This window comes from Phyllostomus hastatus, unplaced genomic scaffold, assembly GCF_019186645.2.
Source record: "Phyllostomus hastatus isolate PE091 unplaced genomic scaffold, TTU_PhHast_1.1 phas_contig_150, whole genome shotgun sequence".
Lineage (NCBI taxonomy): Eukaryota > Metazoa > Chordata > Mammalia > Chiroptera > Phyllostomidae > Phyllostomus > Phyllostomus hastatus.
In genome coordinates, this window is record NW_025333611.1 from 13,765,940 (window position 1) to 13,783,263 (window position 17,324).

Genomic DNA, 17,324 nt, shown 5'->3' on the forward strand with positions numbered 1-17,324 from the left:
GGAGGCAAGAATAGTATGGATCGTCAGTAAAACTTGGAGATTTCCAATGAGGACAAAGTACCTTTTTTAGTATTTCTAGCCACGATTTTCCTATGTTTTAATAGGAAAAAAATTGTTTTCTCTGAGAAAAATGTCAAACATTTTAGAAATTAGATTTGTAAATGACATAAAATTAGCTGCCAGCCACCATGGTTGGTGATATTTTTATTCCTAACATAAAATAATGTACATAGGTCTGCATAACATTAGATACTGTCACATAAACACTAGCTTGTGAGCCGTTGTATACTAAGGGTAACTACGTAGCAGATGCAAGGGGCTACCTAGCAAAGGATAGGTGTGATTCCCCTGAAGGAATCCCTCACCCATGCAAATGAAATTCTTCACTGAAATTCTGACACTGAAGATGCAGTGCTTTGAACATTTCTTAGATGCTTGTATAAGTGCTAAATCCAAATTTTGGGTACATAATATTACATATATTTGCAAAATACTTGGCAATGAGGTAATACCTAATATTTTCAATGAAGTACTTGATAGAATATGAAAGCATTTCTGGGCTTTAGTTCTGAGGCCTTCCTGTTCTCCTTCTAGGTGGTATTAGCAAATTTTTATGTTAAATCTTGATACTAAAATTATTTTTAAATAGTCTTGGACTATACTTTTGGACATGCTTTTGAGGTAACCCAGAATAAAATGAACTTATCTAAACCAAAATGAAATCAAGTTCAAAGCGCTGACAGTGTGGAGGAGACTGTTGAATGGAGACAAGTCAGTTTGGTCAAATGCGGCGTTTTGACTGGTAACCGCAGCAGCAGTGCACGCTGAGCAATTGGAACAGGCACCCTTCTCCAGAAGGAACAGTGCACGATCACACACGTTTCTTTTGAATATTACCAATACGTTAATTATGTGTTTCTTAAGGTTCGAACAAAATTTGAGCCCTTAGAGTTTTAAAGAGATGGTGCATTTGAAGGATGCTAGATAAAGAAAAATAAAGAAGACTTTGTTTCATATATGGTGCTGTGTACTGAATTTTTGCCAAGAGGGTAGAGAAAATGTAGGTTTGGATAATAGTAATAAGAATGGATTTAAATTACTAATAGAGTGGTTAGGAGATGTTATCTGAAATTTTAGTTTGGAGTGTTCTAATTAATGAGGATCAGATGAAGTTTGGTGGTTATTTAAAAGCTTAAGATGTTTCTTTTCCAAGTGGATGATTTTTATCTGTCGATATTTCCTCCTCTCTTCTAGCATTGCCGAATGCTGCAGCACTCCCTACTCCCTTTTGGGTTTGGTCTTCACCGTTTCCTTTGTGGCCTTGGGTGTTCTGACACTCTGCAAGTTTTACTTGCAGGGCTATCGCGCTTTCATGAATGATCCTGCCATGAATCGGTGAGTCGTTTACTCGGAGTATCTCTAGAAATTGTAATCTTACTATAACTTGAAGAAATGATGGTAAATATTTTTGCTTGTAAAATCTGGATTAAAATGCTATTCAAAACAATTAAATTCCCATGTGTAAAAGATGAATTTTATTCTATGTACATAACAGTGCATATCGGACACTTTCATTTTCTAAATTTCTTCTAGAGATTTTTGATAGCTGTTCTTTCCCCATTTGAAGTATAGCCCTTTTAAAATCAGATTTCTATATTTGATACTTCCTTAAAGGTTTTTTTTTATGTTTGACCATAACTTTGATAATAATCAGTTTCAAAGGATGAATTAATAAGAATGCAGAATAGTTAATTGAGTAATTATTAAATTACTAAGATCAGGTATTGGAAAAACTATTTCTAGAACTTGTCATGATTTCTGTTAATATAAGAATTTCATGGTTTCATTTGTATAAGTTTATATAATCTCCTGAGTTCTAAATTTCTATGTGTTATTTTAGAATTAGATGATGAATACCTTGTAAATTAGGGGGGACTTTTTCGGTGTATGTTATTTTTTAAAAAATTTATTTAGTTTTTAGACAGAAAAGAAAGAAGGGAGCAAGAGGGAGAGAAACATCGATGTGCATAAGAAACATCGGTCGGTTGCCTCTTGCATACCCCCAAATGGGCACCTGGCCTGCAACCCAGACATGTGCCCTGACTGGGAATTGAACTGGAAACTTGGTTTGCAGTCTGGCACTCAGTCCACTGAGCCACACCAGCCAGGGCAGTGTTTTTGTTTGTTTGTTTGTTTGTTTGTTTGTTTTTAATGACAAAATTTTAAAAAATCTATGTTTAATCTTCCTGCCAGTCCCAGCTAATACCTTTGTAATGGAAGGGGGGGGCAAGAAAGAAAAATAAGTCATGTGTAAGTTTACAAAATTTATACCATTCAAAAAGCACAAAAGGAAAAGTGACAACTCTCTCCCCCCGTTTCCCATTTTTCTCCCCAAAGATAACAGCTATAGATGGTTTTTAAATTTCTTTTTAAAAATATTCCCCCTTCCCCTTTTTTAAAAGTTTGTGTTCAGTTACACTTGATATACAGTATTTTATTAGCTTCAAGTGTACAACATAGTGATTAGACATTGATATGCATTATGAAGTGTTCACCCATGTAAATCTAGTACCCATCTGATGCCATATATAGTTATTGCACTGTTAACTGTGTTTCCTCTGGTTTACTCCATATCCCTGTGGCTATTTTAAAGTTTCTCATAGGGAAAGGGGTGTGTGTGTGTGTGTGTGTGTGTGTGTGTTGTGTATGTGTGTGTGTACACATGTGTGTATTCTTTCCTTCATACTCTAGACAGCGTTGTGCACCTTATTGTTTCACTTAATATGTTTCAGATAGTGGTTTTGTTGTTTTTTTATGTCAACACATAGAGACACATCTCATTCTTTTCAGTGAAAGCATAGTTTTCCAAAATATGGGTTTATCTCTCTCTATTTTGCTGTTAAAAGGTAATGTTCTTGTAAGTATCTTTATACATGTCTCTTGTTTTTAAATCCTTGATCAGGCAAATTTCAAACCAGCAAAGCGGAGAGAACAGTAAAATGACCCCATGTACCTGCTGCCCAACTCCAGCAGAGTGGGCGGGCAGTGCTGTGTCACCCGTGCCTCTGTGAACTCACCCACTCTGTCTCTGCCTCCACTGCCCCTGCTGGCATTCGTTTGCAGTCTGTCCCAGCTATAGTATCGTTTGACCTATAAATATTTCAATCTATAAATCTTTTGAAAAAACAACTACAATAGAATCTTTATTCCTAACAAGAATTCCTTGACATCAAATACCCAGCTGGTGTTCAGATTTTTCTGATTATCTAAAATGTTTTAAACATTTTGTTTGGCCAACTTAAAAGCCAAATAAGACCCATATTGCAATGGCTTGATATGTCTCTTAAGTACCTTGTAACATTTAGGTCCCTGCTACCCTGTACCTGTTTTCTTTCATTTTATTTGTGAAGACACCACACAGTCCTAGTTCATTTTTCAGAGTCGGGATTTTGCCGATTGTGTCCTCAGGACGTCATATAACATGTTCCATCATTCACTGTATTTCCCTTGATACATTTCTTTTGTAATATGTTCATAGGAAAAATTATACCTGGTAAGTTTATTGAGTTGAAGGGTATGTTCCTTTTAAATTTACTAGCAAGTTTTTCTTCAGAAAGGTTTTAGCTGTTTATACCCCCAATGTAAGCATGTATAATGCAGTGGATACCTAAGAATAGTAGAGACATGTTGTTCCTTATCAAAGTCTGGTTAGAACACTTTCATTTATCTTGAAAATTACTTTTTTCCTCTTGTCTGCTAAAGTAACAGCTATTATGTTTTATACATGTAGTGACACATTATGATTGTATAGTATTGCATTGATCTTACATGGTAAGCTGATATTCTGATCAGGTTTTTATTTTATTTTTGTCAAATGATCACAATATGTAACAACAGTCTAAGCCTTTAGGTTCTTTTCCGTTGGAATTAAATGAGATTCTGATTATGGTCTGATTTTTCTGAAAAATGTATGCTTTTTAGGGGCATGACAGAAGGAGTCACGCTGCTGATCCTGGCGGTGCAGACCGGCCTGATAGAGTTGCAGGTGGTGCACCGGGCGTTCCTGCTCAGCATCATCCTCTTCATCGTCGTGGCTTCCATCCTCCAGTCGATGCTGGAGATCGCAGATCCCATTGTTTTGGCCCTCGGAGCATCTAGAGACAAGTAAGAAAATTCCTAAAAGAAGTTTTATGATATGCTTTACATGAGCTTGTTGTCTGAAGATTTAAATACTGTTTTAGAGGCCCAAAATGTGTGAATAATTGGTATCAGCTTAAGTTAACAACTTTACATTTTTATTTTTCTTACGTGGTTTTATGTTGTTTTCTCTCTCAAGATTCCTGTAGTTAAAAGTTGCATCTGCCCTGGCTCATGAGGCTCAGTGGATTGAGCACTGGGCTGTGGTCCAAAGGGTCACTGGTTCGATTCCCAGTCAGGGCACAAGCCTGGATTGCAGACCCAGTCCCCAGTAGGGGGCATGGGAGAGGCAACCACAACTGATAATTCTCTCCCTCTTTTTCTCCCTCCCTTCCCCTGTCTAAAAATAAATAAGTAAATAACGTCTTTTTTTAAAAAGGAAAGAAATACCTGATTTTATTGCTTATTAGGTAGTGTTTACTGAGTAAGGGAGCAGGCAGTGTTTTGGGATATAGAATTTCCACAGCAGATTTTAAACATTCCAGATTATCATTTTATTACAGTTTGTCAAATTTATCTTTTTATCCCCAGATAAGAAATCTTTTAAGGTTTCTTAGAAGCATTTAAGATGCTGAACTCAGTGGTGAACTCAACAGTTAATAGCCACTTAAATTAGATTGTTTTTGACTTAAGTACTATTTTGTCATCTCTGGCAATATCCTTTGGCATTAATTAATTAATTAAGCATATATTAATCTGATGAAGATAATACTATAGAGAGTTTAGGCAAGAGAAAGAAAAAATACACAATTCCACTACATAAAGTTTTTATTGAATTCTAGCTGCTTAAATAATATATATGTATAATACATGCAAAAATTAGACATAAGTTTAAGACTCTGTATACTGTATATACTCTGCTGGGTAGGTATTAAATATATGTTTGTTTGTATGTATATGTAAATATATTACTACTTCATATAAATGGATCATAGTTTGATTTTGAAAAGTAGTTTCAAAGTAAGTTACTCTACTAAAGAAAATTATTTAAAATTGATCACCTAACATAGTGTCACTACTGTTAACAGTAATTTCTTCCTGCCTGCCTTTCTTTAAAAAACAAAATTATGTTTTGAATCTCAAAGGAGAGCTGTTGACAGGTTTGTTTTTGTCCCTCAACTTCTGGTCTCAGACACATGCAGGAGCTGATGTAAAACACTTTCTGAAAGTACATGGCTTTAATTTCTGCCATACTAATAATTCATTTTCTTTTCTGACTTGCTAATTATAGAGATTCCCACCCAGTATAGCATTTCACTGTGCGTGGTCACTTTTCCTCCCACCTATAATATAAAGGTAGGAAGGACAATTTATGTTGCGTTTTTTGTCTCCTTGAGATGCATTGCACAGATTTGATAATGTATTACAGATGCTGGTACTTAATTAAAACGGCTTAATTTTGCTGCAAACTTTAATAAACTGTTTTGGTTGAAATCCACATTTCTTCATAAGGGCTTTAAATCTGTGTTCCTGTTTTATAAGAAATCATTAAATAATTTAAGTCTTTATATTCAGTTTATATAGATTGTAACTGAGTTCTGTTTTTAAGAGAGAGGATAGCTGTTTGGGAGTCATGCAGATTTCTTTCTAGATTTTTGATCACTATTTTAAAAAGCTGCTCTAACTTTGGCTTTTATTTACCCAGGAAATGAAAGTATCTAGTATCTTTTTTCCCCTTGATCCCTTGTGGAGGTGATAAGGCCCTACACTATCTGTTTGCTTATAATTTGGTTACATAGAGTAAGTAGTTCTATAAGTAAACTTGTAGGGGTTAGAAATCACCCCCTTTTTTTCTATTGCACACAAAGGTTTTTTTAAGTTCTTCTGCTTAAGGTGATTGTTAGGGAGTGTTTTGGTACATTTATCTTTAGAAGTTGATATAAAATCTTTATTAAATTCAGATACATTTAAGGAATAAACCTATTAATACTACAGTGTGTGAGGAGCTAAACAAAAGAAGAATTATGCTCCTTCTCCTTTGGTCATAGCTGGGGCTTCTCCTGTGTGTTACTGCACTGTTGACAGGTAGGGTTCAAGTAGAATCAGAAACTGAAATCTAAGTCTGAAAGTTCTCTTGATTTGTTACATGTCTTAAAAGCATAAAGTTATAAATGTAACTATTCCCCTGTGAAATAATTATGATAACTTTTGATCTCATTACCTCATAGGGCCTTGCACTTGGATAGTTAGATGGGTAGGGGAGAAAGGGTAATAATAATTGGAAAGGGATTTGAAAAATACCAAGCAGAAATGTATTTTCAAGTTATATTTGGCACTTTAAACAAGTCTTTGTGTTCAGGAGCTACTATATGAATAATGAGTTATTGTTCTTTTTTCCAAGGGGTTTAACTTTGGGTAGTAGGACTTTTTGTGTGTGTACGCATACAGATACTCATACATATATACTTTTTAATATATTTTATTGATTATGCTATTACAATTTTCCCAATTTTTTTTCCTTTGCTCTTCCATCCCGTGCCCCCCATTCCCTTCAGCAGTACCCCCCTTAGTTCCTGTCCATGGGTCATGCATATAAGGTCTTGGCTTCTCCATTTCCTATGCTGTTCTTAACATCCCCTGTCTGTTCTGTACCTGCCAATTCATACATCTTAATCCCTGCACCTTTTTCCCCATTCCCCCTTCCCCCTCCCAACTGATAATCCCCCAAATAATAACCCTCCAAATGATCTCCATGCCTGATTCTGTTTTGCTTGTTCACTTAGTTCATTTTTTTAGATTCAATTGTTGATAGTTTTGAATTTATTGACATTTTAATGTTTATAGTTTTGATCTTCTTTTTCTTAAATAAGTACCTTTAACTTTTCAGGTTATAATGGCTTGGTGATGATGGACTCCTTTAGCTTTACCTTGTCTGGGGAGCATTTAATCTGCCCTTTGATTCTAAATGACAGCTTTGATGCATAGAGTAACCTAGGTTTGTAGGTTATTGTTTTTCATCACTTTGAATAGTTTTTGCCAGTCCTTTTTCTGGCCTGAAAAGCTTCCTTTGAGAAAATAGCTGACAGTCTTATGGGCACTTCTTTGTAGGTAACTATCTGCTTTTCTCTTGTTTTTAAGATTCTCTTTTTATCTTTAACCTTTGGCATTTTATTTTTTTTTACTTTTAAGCATATTTTATTGATTATGCTATTACAGTTGTCCCATTTTTTTTCCTTCCCTTTTACCCTTAGCTCCCCACCTTAGTTCACGTCCGTGGGTTGTGCATATAATTTTTTTGGCTTCTCCATTTCCCATACTATTCTCAACCTCCCCCTGTGTGTTTTGTACCTACCAATTATGCTTGTTACTCTCTGTACCTTTTCCCCCATTCTCTTCCCTCCTACTCCCCACTGCTAACCCTCCCTGTGATCCCCATTTCTATGCTTTTGTTCCTGTTCTGGTTGTTTGCTTAGTTGGTGTTTGTTTTTGTTTTTTAGGTTCAAGTTGTTGGTAGTTGTGAGATTGTCGTCATTTTACTCTTCGTAATTTTGGTCATCTTCTTTTTCTTAGATAAGTCCCTTTAACATTTCATATGATAAGGGCTTCGTGATGATGAACTTTCTTAACTTGACCTTGTCGGGGAAGCACTTTATCTGCCCTCCTATTATAAATGATAGCTTTGCTGGATAGAGTAATGTTGGATGTAGGTCCTTGCCTTTCATAATTTGGAATATTCTTTCCATCCCCTTCTTGCCTGCAAGGTCTCTTTGGAGAAATCAGCTGATAGTCTTATGGCAACTCCTTTATAGGTAACTGTTTCCTTTTCTCTTGCTGCTTTTAAGATTCTCTCCTTATCTTTAATCTTGGGTAATTTAATTATGATATGTCTTGGTGTGCTCCTCCTTGGGTCCACCTTCTTTGGGAGACTCTGAGCTTCCTGGACTTCCTGGAAGTCCATTTCCTTTGCCAGATTGGGGAAGTTCTCCTTCATTATTTTTTCAAGTAAGTTTTCAATTTCTGGCTTTTCTTCTTCTGGCAACTCTATGATTCGGATGTTGGAATGTTTACTGTTTTAGACCTTCCTAAGCCTCTCCTCATTTTTTGGAATTCTTATTTCTTTCTGTTCTGGTTTAATATTTGTTTCTTCCTTCTGTTCCAGTCATTGATGTGAGTCCTGGTTTCCTTCCCTTCGCTGTTGGTTCCCTGTATATATATTTTTATTTCACTTTGTACAGCCTTCACTACTTCCTTTATTTTGCATCCATACTCAAATCATTTCTGTGAGCATCCTAATTACTAATGTTTTGAGCTCTGCATCTGATAGGTTGGCTATGTCCTGGTTGCTTAGTTCCTTTTTGGAATTTTGACCTGTGCTTTCATTTGGACTATATTTCTTTGTTTTGGTGTACCTGTTATGTTGTAATGGGCAGAGCCTTAGGTGTTTGCCAGGGCAGGGCAACCCCTGTGAGCTGGGTTGATGGAGTCTCCCAAATGGTGTCCCTGGTCTGTGGCTCTGTGTGACAGAGGACTCAGTAGGGGACAGTGCCCACTTCCTGGCCTCTGGAGTTTTGTTTAGGAGGAAGCTGTCAGACACTTCACTGATGCCAGACACTTCAGTTTCTCCCGTATGCCACTGGTGCTCTTCCATTTGCTGCCCTGGTGCTGAAGCCTAGAGGTAGTGAGTCTGCTTAAGTCCTAAGTCCATTGCTGGCCCTTTAAGAGGAGATGCCTGAGACTTCTGCAGTTCTTCCGCCCCCAACCCCCACTGTTTACAGCCACGAGTTATGGGGACTTCTCTTCCTGGCACTGGAACGGTGCACTGGGTGGTCTGGTGTGGGGCTGGGATCCTTCACTCCAGAGATACCCCTCCCAATTTTTATCCATCATGCATGGGTGTGGGACTGCCCATTCTGCGTCTCGGCACCTTTCCTCACTTCTACACGTCTCCATCCCTCGACCTGTCTAGGTGAATGTGACTTCTGTACTTCCTTGTTTAATTGTACTTCCATACAGTTTGATTTTCTGATGATTCTGGGTGATACTTTTTTTGTAGTCTAGTTGTAATTTTTGCTGTGGTTGTGCGAGGAGGCGAGCCATGTTTACCTATGCCTCCATTTTGACCTGAAGTCTCTTATTCATCACATATAATTTTGATGATAAAAAATAAAAATATAAGTGAAAATGTTTAGAGATGTAATATACAAATATCTATAATTGAAATAATACTACAATTTAGTATGTGATTGGTACAGGCGTTAAGAATTCCAAGAGAGCAGGTGATTCCTGGATACAGGATTTACGTTACGTGTGTGTGTGTGTGTAGCTTGAGTTGGCTTAAAGCACTTGGAAAAAGAGAGAGGTTAGAGTGGAGGCTTGTGTTTTCCTGGGAACGCAATTAATTAATTACCCATATTTGCTTATAGGGATGAACAGATGTTGACAAGCTTGGACCAAAAAAATGGAGAATGAAGGGTCTCAAATACTGGGCTAGGAAATTAAGAGATGGTGTTGACAGTGTGATGCTAGTAGAGCTTTGGGAAGACTCATCTGGGCGGCAGTGTCCGGGATAGCTCTCTGGCGAGGAGGACCGGCTGGTGGGTCTTTACAACACAGAGGTTCCCAGTTTTCCCCAACCGTAGCAGGTGTGAGGATTAACGTACCTGCTCGGCAGAGAGCATTTTCCGTACTGACCCTGCGCTCCCCGGAGCAGAGATTTGCACCACAGGCTGGAGTGGGTGGGAGATGATGGCATACAACTGAAGAACTCAAAATACTGTGGAAGTTGTTAAGGTTTAATGCTAAAAAAGCCTGGATTCACTTTCAAATAGCTAAGACTGGGAATGAAACTGAGAGCAACCTGTTGAGGAAAAAAAGTGGACGGTACTTGGCAGTTGACTGCGTGTGGAGGAAGGGCACGAGTCCGTGGCTCTGAAACACCGGGTCAGCGCCGCGCCCTGAACTCCAGAGCAGTGGCCCTCTTGGCGAAGGGCGAGCACGGGGCAGTATTTGCGATGTTAAGCGTGACAAACACCCATTGGTTGGTAATGTAATGGTTGTGTTACTACTAGGTAACAGGCAGTTTAAAATAATTCTTTTTTTTCCCTAGGAGTTTATGGAAACACTTCCGTGCTGTGAGCCTTTGTCTGTTTTTGCTGATATTCCCTGCTTACATGGCTTACATGATTTGCCAGTTTTTCCACATGGATTTTTGGCTCCTTATCATTATTTCCAGCAGCATTCTCACCTCCCTTCAGGTAAGCCTAGAATTAATTAACCTTGTGTAATAACTGAGCTTCTTATTTTTCCTTCCAGAAAAGTAATTAAACTTTTTCAGGATTCATGATTGCAAGTGGCCTATTTAGGTGATTACTTCCCACCCTTTTTACGAGAATACGTTACATTTATTTGAGCATAGAAATTTGAAGGTAGGTTATTAAAATACTAGACCTGTCTTGTCACTTATTTTCTTATCAAGATAACTAAACTTTGTAATTTTCCTTTTTAAAATGGTATGATACGGAGCTGTCATGTAAATAAATTGTAAATTGATTACGTAACTGTAAAATATAGTTACCACATAAAATACAGTGTTTGGAGCGTTATGTTTTTTAGTAAATACCCAATCAGAAATATTTCTGTAGTTTCATGATGTATATAAATACATAATTGAGCATTATACCCACAGACACGATATTGCCCTGAAAATGATAAGCTTGTTGTATGGTGGCGCTCTGCTGCCGGATCTGTAAGAGGGTAAAGAAAACATGACTTCTTCACTGGCAGTAAATGAGAATGTGAAATCTTCACTGGCAGTAAAGACTTATTCATTGTTCCTTGTATAGAAGTAACAGTTCTTTCAAAGTTGAGGAACGAGTATAACAGCAGAGTTGGGGAAATTCAGATAGAATTTTATGGGCTTTGGTGACCTAGGGAATAAGAAGAGGAAGGGGGGAGAGTCAGAGGAAGCTAAGTACCAGTCAGAATCGTCGTAGGAAAGTTATGTCTCCTGGTAAGGCTTTTCGGTCTCTAATACCTGGGTCACCCATATTTTAATTATACCACTGTCTCCTGTAGATATTAACATGATACCCTGAAATTGTTAGGAATTGGTTGATATTTAAAGTCTATGAAAAACCTTTCTTAGAGATCATATTGCACTTTTTAAAAAGGTTTTATTTATTTTTAGAGAGAAGGGAAAGGAGGGAGACAGAGGGAGAGAAACATTGGTTGCTTCTCTCGCTCTCCCCCAACTGTGCGCCTGGCTCACAACCCAGCCATGTCCTTGACTGGGAATCAAACCAGCAACCTTTTGGTTGGCAGGCCAGCATTCAGTCCACTAAGCCACACCAGCCAGGGCTGATCATATTCTGTTTTAATATACATGCTTTTTCTTTCAGGTTCTGGGAACACTTTTTATTTATGTCTTATTTATGGTTGAGGAGTTCAGAAAAGAGCCAGTAGAAAATATGGATGATGTCATCTACTATGTGAACGGCACTTACCGCCTGCTGGAGTTCCTGGTGGCCCTTTGTGTGGTGGCCTATGGCGTCTCAGAGACCATCTTTGGAGAATGGACAGTAATGGGCTCGATGATCATCTTCATCCATTCCTACTATAATGTGTGGCTTCGGGCCCAGCTGGGGTGGAAGAGTTTCCTTCTCCGCAGGGATGCTGTGAATAAGATTAAGTCATTGCCCCTTGCTACGAAAGAGCAGCTTGAGAAGCACAATGATATCTGTGCCATCTGTTACCAGGTGAGCTGCACAGTAAGACTCCACCTGGGTGGGTCATGTGGTGAACCCCTTGGGACTTTGTCCGCATTCACCAGATTCAACTTATCCCCAGGCAGAGTTATCTCCTGGGTACAAAGAAAGTGGGCCTCAGAAATTACTAGACCTGATAAAATATTTCTATTTTATTTCTAAATTAAGTTTTTAATTTAGTCCCTTAAATTCTAATATATTGTTATTTTCAACATTATTGCTCACCCATAAATAAAGGAAAAACAGGTCAGGTGTATTTTATATTTTACTCCTGAGTACATTTATCCATATATACACACACACACATATATATATGCACTATCAAATATATACTGTCATTCAGGAGTCAGCAACTTCTGAAAAGTGGTGTGCCAAGATTCTGACTCTCTCCCTTCTGGAGTTCCCAGGGTGGGGAAGAAGTGTTCATTTACTCTATGTGGGAGGAGAGAGTGTGTGGTTACTTGTGGGCTGATGGACATCTGCGCTGGGTACCAGCCTCCCCGTGCGGGGTGGGGCGGGGCCGTGCTAGAGGCAACCGGCTGGTGTGCCATTGCCGTCGGCCTGCCTGTGGTGCGTGCGCCATGTAGAGCTGATGGTGCCCTTCTGTTGAAGATTGAAAGATGGTATTTAAATCAGCTTGAAAATATAACAACGAAAAATAGACCTAGAGTTTAGTCACCAGTCACCTGTGCAAGGGGGTGGTTGAGTAGCAGCTTTTACAGCTTAAATTCCAGTGTGGGAAGTGTGGACAGAAATGATAGGCAACAGCAGAAGCTGTTCCTTCGAAGTCACTCTTGGGGTGTGGGCTGCTCCGTGTCAGTGAGGACGCAGGGAACCCTCCGCCCGCAAGGCTGCTGGGCAGGTTCGATGGGGTGTGTGTTTGTGTGTGTTTCAGACCACCTGGAATACTGATTTTTTTCTAAGAATGAAATGCAGTTACCACTTTTTATTGTTATTAGGACATACTTTTGGGGACTAGCAAAGTAATTTTTTCCAGGTGGTTTTTGCCTTTAGGTGTGAGGCGTGTGAAGTCAGGTTCCCCGCGTGACGTGGTCATTGTTTCAGTCCTGGCTCCTTGGCGCTCAGCACTTAGTTATATGCAGGGCAGAGCGCGGCAGTGACAGATTCGGGGCACATCAGCGCAGGGGCCTCTGTCTGAGGGTTCCAGCTCTGGGATTTGAGTCCTCTTTTTATATTTCCTGTTGTCACATCACTTTTTTTGAGGTGCTTGAACTACCTGCCGATACCACACAGAAAATGGAAGTCAGATTGCTTAACTTCCCAGCTGGCTGCTTTTCCTTGGATGGCTTTCTGCTTAAGAGTTGACTCCCAGGTGTCACCAGCTCTTGGCAAGGAATTTCTATGATAGCCACAACTCCTTGTTTTGAGACTACTATAAACTAAATTAATGGTCAGTTTACCACATGTATAATCTTAAATTTAAACTTCATGTCCTCAACCTTCCTTCCCAAAATATATCCAAAGCAAGGAATATTAATGCAGAGTCTAGCTCTTCGTGTTCCAGTTGCTACCCAACTTGAGTGTGCGTGAAAAGTCACATGGTGTCTCGCTGTAACTGTAGATCTCTCAGTGCCATCTTCAGCTCTCCTGATTCGGTTGTCAGCATCTAGCCCAAGAGTATGCTTGGCTAACAGACACGCCGGGTGATTCTGATGCAGGGGGAGAAACACTGGCTCACACAGACCATGTCTTGAAAGCTGGATTATATACATTGAAATTGAAACTGCCACTTCCTTGCCAATACCCTGGTGTTTTATGGCTGATTTTGTCGACCTGCCAATAGTCTCATCATAGAGTAATCTGCTCAGCTGTGGGAAAGTCCTGTTTTCATCAGGAGTTCTGAGGTTCTGGTTTTCCTGGTGCCACACTGATGGGGACCCAGTAACCGCACTGCTGCAGTTGTGTGCCCCTCGTGCTTCGTACCCGGCAGAACCCAGTGAAAGGGGGGCGTTGCTTCTTCATACGTGGTTTATGAGGAAGAATGTGCTGAGATTTGAGGAACTTATTTTTGAAATTTATTTAGCCAGTGGTTCTTGCATTATTTGTACAAAAGGGGTCTCTGATGATGGCAAGAGGATTATTACTAAAATATAAAGTGAGTTTTAGTCTAAGATCTGTATTACAGATTTTCTTTGGGGAATTTGTGGGAAAGATATGTTACAACCAGAACTTTTGGAGGGTGTCAGCAAGGATTTTAGGTAAGAGGCACTTACGAGGCATCTCTGTCCCCTTTTAGGACATGAAATCTGCTGTGATCACTCCCTGCAGCCACTTCTTCCACGCGGGCTGTCTGAAGAAATGGCTGTATGTCCAGGAGACCTGCCCTTTGTGCCACTGCCACCTCAAAAACTCCTCCCAGCTTCCCGGGCTGGGGCCTGAGCTGGTTCCGCAGCCTCCCGCTGCAGCTGAGCACAACGTCGCGCTTCAGGAAGGTACTGAACCCCCAGATCAAGAGCGTCCTCAAGGGACTGGGATGCAAGAAGGTTCCAGGGACAATAATGAGAGCATTGCCAGCAGTTCAGATAGCCAGGAAGGGACTCATGAGCCCAAGGAACGTGCTCTTAGTGCGAAAGATGGAACATGTCCTGTTGACGTCGGCCCAGAAGAGGCGCAGCAGGAGGAGCGCTGCGGTTCTCGGAGGGGAAGTTAACTCCCAGTGGAGTCTGTGCTGAGATTTGAGGAATGAATGTATGAGGTGATGAGATAGGAAACTTGGCATTCCAAGGATCTAATCCGGGAAGTTCTCTCAGTGGAGATCACCTGCTTTCATGCCCTTGACCTTGTGGGAGAAATTTCACAATGTATGCTCAACAAAATGTATTTATATATTCTGTGCTGATGTTTTGTAGAGGTTTGCCAAGGAAATTCAACCTCAACTACTTCAGAAACTGCCCCTGATGTGTAAGGGATAAATAAAATCAAATGTGCGTGTTTGAAAGGGACTAAAAGGAAGATAAAGAGCAGGAGGGACAGCCTGGGAAGAAGCAGGCAGCAGTGGAACTGACATGTCACTTTGTGTGGGACAGGACCGTTCTGGTTACAGGAGTAGTGTCCAGCCCCTTTCTCCACCCCCCTTTCCCTCAGCTAATTGGAGCTCAGGCTGGTGATTACTGAGTTTTGTACAGCATTGATCGAAATCAAAGATATAAAAGCATCGGTTGTATTCAGAGATCGAAACCCGCTCATATACTCTGTATGTGCTTCAGGGGAGGGGCGGGTGGGTACTTGGGCCTTGCGGGTGTATTCACGTAATCTGAGGCTCTTGAACTTTCTGATGGAGTCTTCAATATTTTGTGTATATGAAACTTTTGTTAATATATTGTATACTCTGTTGGCTGTGTGAAGTAAACTAAAACTCTAGTGAACACTTTGGATCCACATTAGTGTAGGAGACCAAAGTGGGAGGGGCTTTAGGACACTGATAAAGGCCCTAGTGTACTTTTCAATCCTGTGTAATGTTTAATTCTCGCAACTGAATCGAAACAGTGTTAAATTATGGCAATATTTGCACTTGGGGAATGAGTACATTATTGTATGATCACACTCTGCAAATGCCACTTTTAAACCTGTTAATAGACTTTGCACCTTTTCTTTGACAAGGATGTGTCATATTTAAATTTTTACACTCATCATGGCTACAAGTTAGAACTGGAGAGGGGGGAATGTAATTTTTTATGGGAATTTTGATATGAAAAGAAATTAGTCATTTATTTATACAATAGGCTTGGCTCAAAAAAGTGTTTTTCAGACTCGGTATTCCTAACGTGGGATGTGACTTCATTTTATTTTTAGTAGCAGAATTGGATGTAGACTGACAGGCATAGCTGAATGTCTTAATAAATTTAAATTTGAAGATAACTCTTTTCTGTGATTATTATTATTATTATTATTACTACTAAGTGTTTTGTTGAAATTCTCTTCTTAGGAGATTTTTTTTTTAATCCAGCTGGGTTTCTTACATCTTGATCCTTGCCTAAAATGGCCTGTAGAGGACAAAACTTTTGCTTGAAAATGTGCCAGTTCTTGGAAGTCTCTGCACCAGTGGCAGCAGACCCCGCTCTGCACCAGAAGCATCTGGGGACTTTTAAAAAAATGTCCATTTTTTAACACCACTTCAGACCTACCAACAAAACTTTCCGGGGAGCCTGAGAGCGTGCGCTTCAGAGTGCTCTGTGGCCTGCCACCCGCAACGTTTCACGTTTAGAAAAGAAGTGGTGAGGTCAGAATGAATTTCTCCCTGGTGGAGCTGGAAAGTTCCCACGGTCCTTTTGTTGAGCCAGCTTAGGCAGAAGACAGAGCAGATGGCTCCCCCTAGTGGTAGTCAGGCTGTTGTGTAAGGCCTAGCAGCGATCTCCGATTTAAAACTTCTTTTCAGCCTTTGGGTTAGGAGTACTTGTTAAAATATTAGACTTTCTGGTGCTTTGTTTGAAGGGACTTAAATTGCATATGAAGTTGAAATCATTTACAGCATGGTGAACCTGGCCAGCCTTTAGCATTGTTTATACTTCTGACCAAAGGACTCGCGTACAGACCTAAGGGAAAGCACTCAATGTTTTAATAAAAGTAGAGACTTCTTTGGCGCTGAATTTCATGTTATAATACACTTTCTTACCTCCTATTAGCACAGAGAACCCAGCTCTGCTTGCCGGGTTGCAGGAGCCCCAGCTCAGCAGCCTAGCCTGGTGGACTATTAATAGTCTCTCAGCGTGTCTCTTTTTGTTCCAGTCAGGAAAGCTGTCTTACCTTGTAGTGACAAAAACCCTCAACTCTCATGGCTTTAAAACAAAATTAACCTCTCTCACACATTGCTTATTGTCTGTTTGCTTTGGAGCAGACACGCAGGGATCTAGGCTGATGGAATAGCCACTGTCCTGAACCTTTCTGATGGTCAAGGCCCTGGGAGGTCGCTCTGGGAGGAATGAGCAAGTACATGCGCCCCCCAGTGGCGATGCACGTCCCTCCCTTTCATCCCCCTCCACGGCCCTACCACCAGCACGGGAGGGTGTGGCGGTTCTCCTGTGGTCTGGAAAGAACAGATCAGTGCTGATGACTCTCACACCTCAGTTGAAGCAACATGTAATTTTGTTTACACATTAGTCAAAATTTGGGAGCACACCTGTGAATGGCTCTGAGCACACTTGTTGAGAACCTCTGACTTAATTTTAATTTGCTTGTTCTAATAGGCTGGGATAGTAGCATTGTATCATGCCATCTGTCTTTTGGTCTTTGGAATTTCTGTTTTCCAGCCATTTTTGTAAGTTTCCAACTCACTGCCAGACTTTGGACCTATGGAGAAGACAAAGTTTAACATAGTTTTTATTCAGCACTACTGAAGAGAAAACAAGAAAATTAGGTTTCCCTATATTATTATTATTATTATTATTATTATTATTATTATTATTA

The 17,324-nt window shown here is 39.9% G+C and overlaps 1 protein-coding gene across 2 annotated transcripts in view; it reads left to right on the plus strand.

Annotated features, from left to right (window-relative positions):
* The window catches only part of RNF145 (ring finger protein 145), a 53,394-nt gene extending 37,615 nt beyond the window's left edge, over positions 1-15,779 (plus strand). For both annotated transcript variants that reach the window (XM_045828346.1, XM_045828352.1), the window contains exons 7-11: positions 1,255-1,395; positions 3,982-4,164; positions 10,244-10,391; positions 11,535-11,891; positions 14,158-15,779. In XM_045828346.1, coding sequence (XP_045684302.1) covers positions 1,255-1,395; positions 3,982-4,164; positions 10,244-10,391; positions 11,535-11,891; positions 14,158-14,571 — 1,243 coding nt within the window. In that variant the 3' untranslated portion in view covers positions 14,572-15,779. The remainder of the gene's footprint in view (positions 1-1,254; positions 1,396-3,981; positions 4,165-10,243; positions 10,392-11,534; positions 11,892-14,157) is intronic.
* The last annotated feature ends 1,545 nt before the right edge of the window (positions 15,780-17,324 follow it).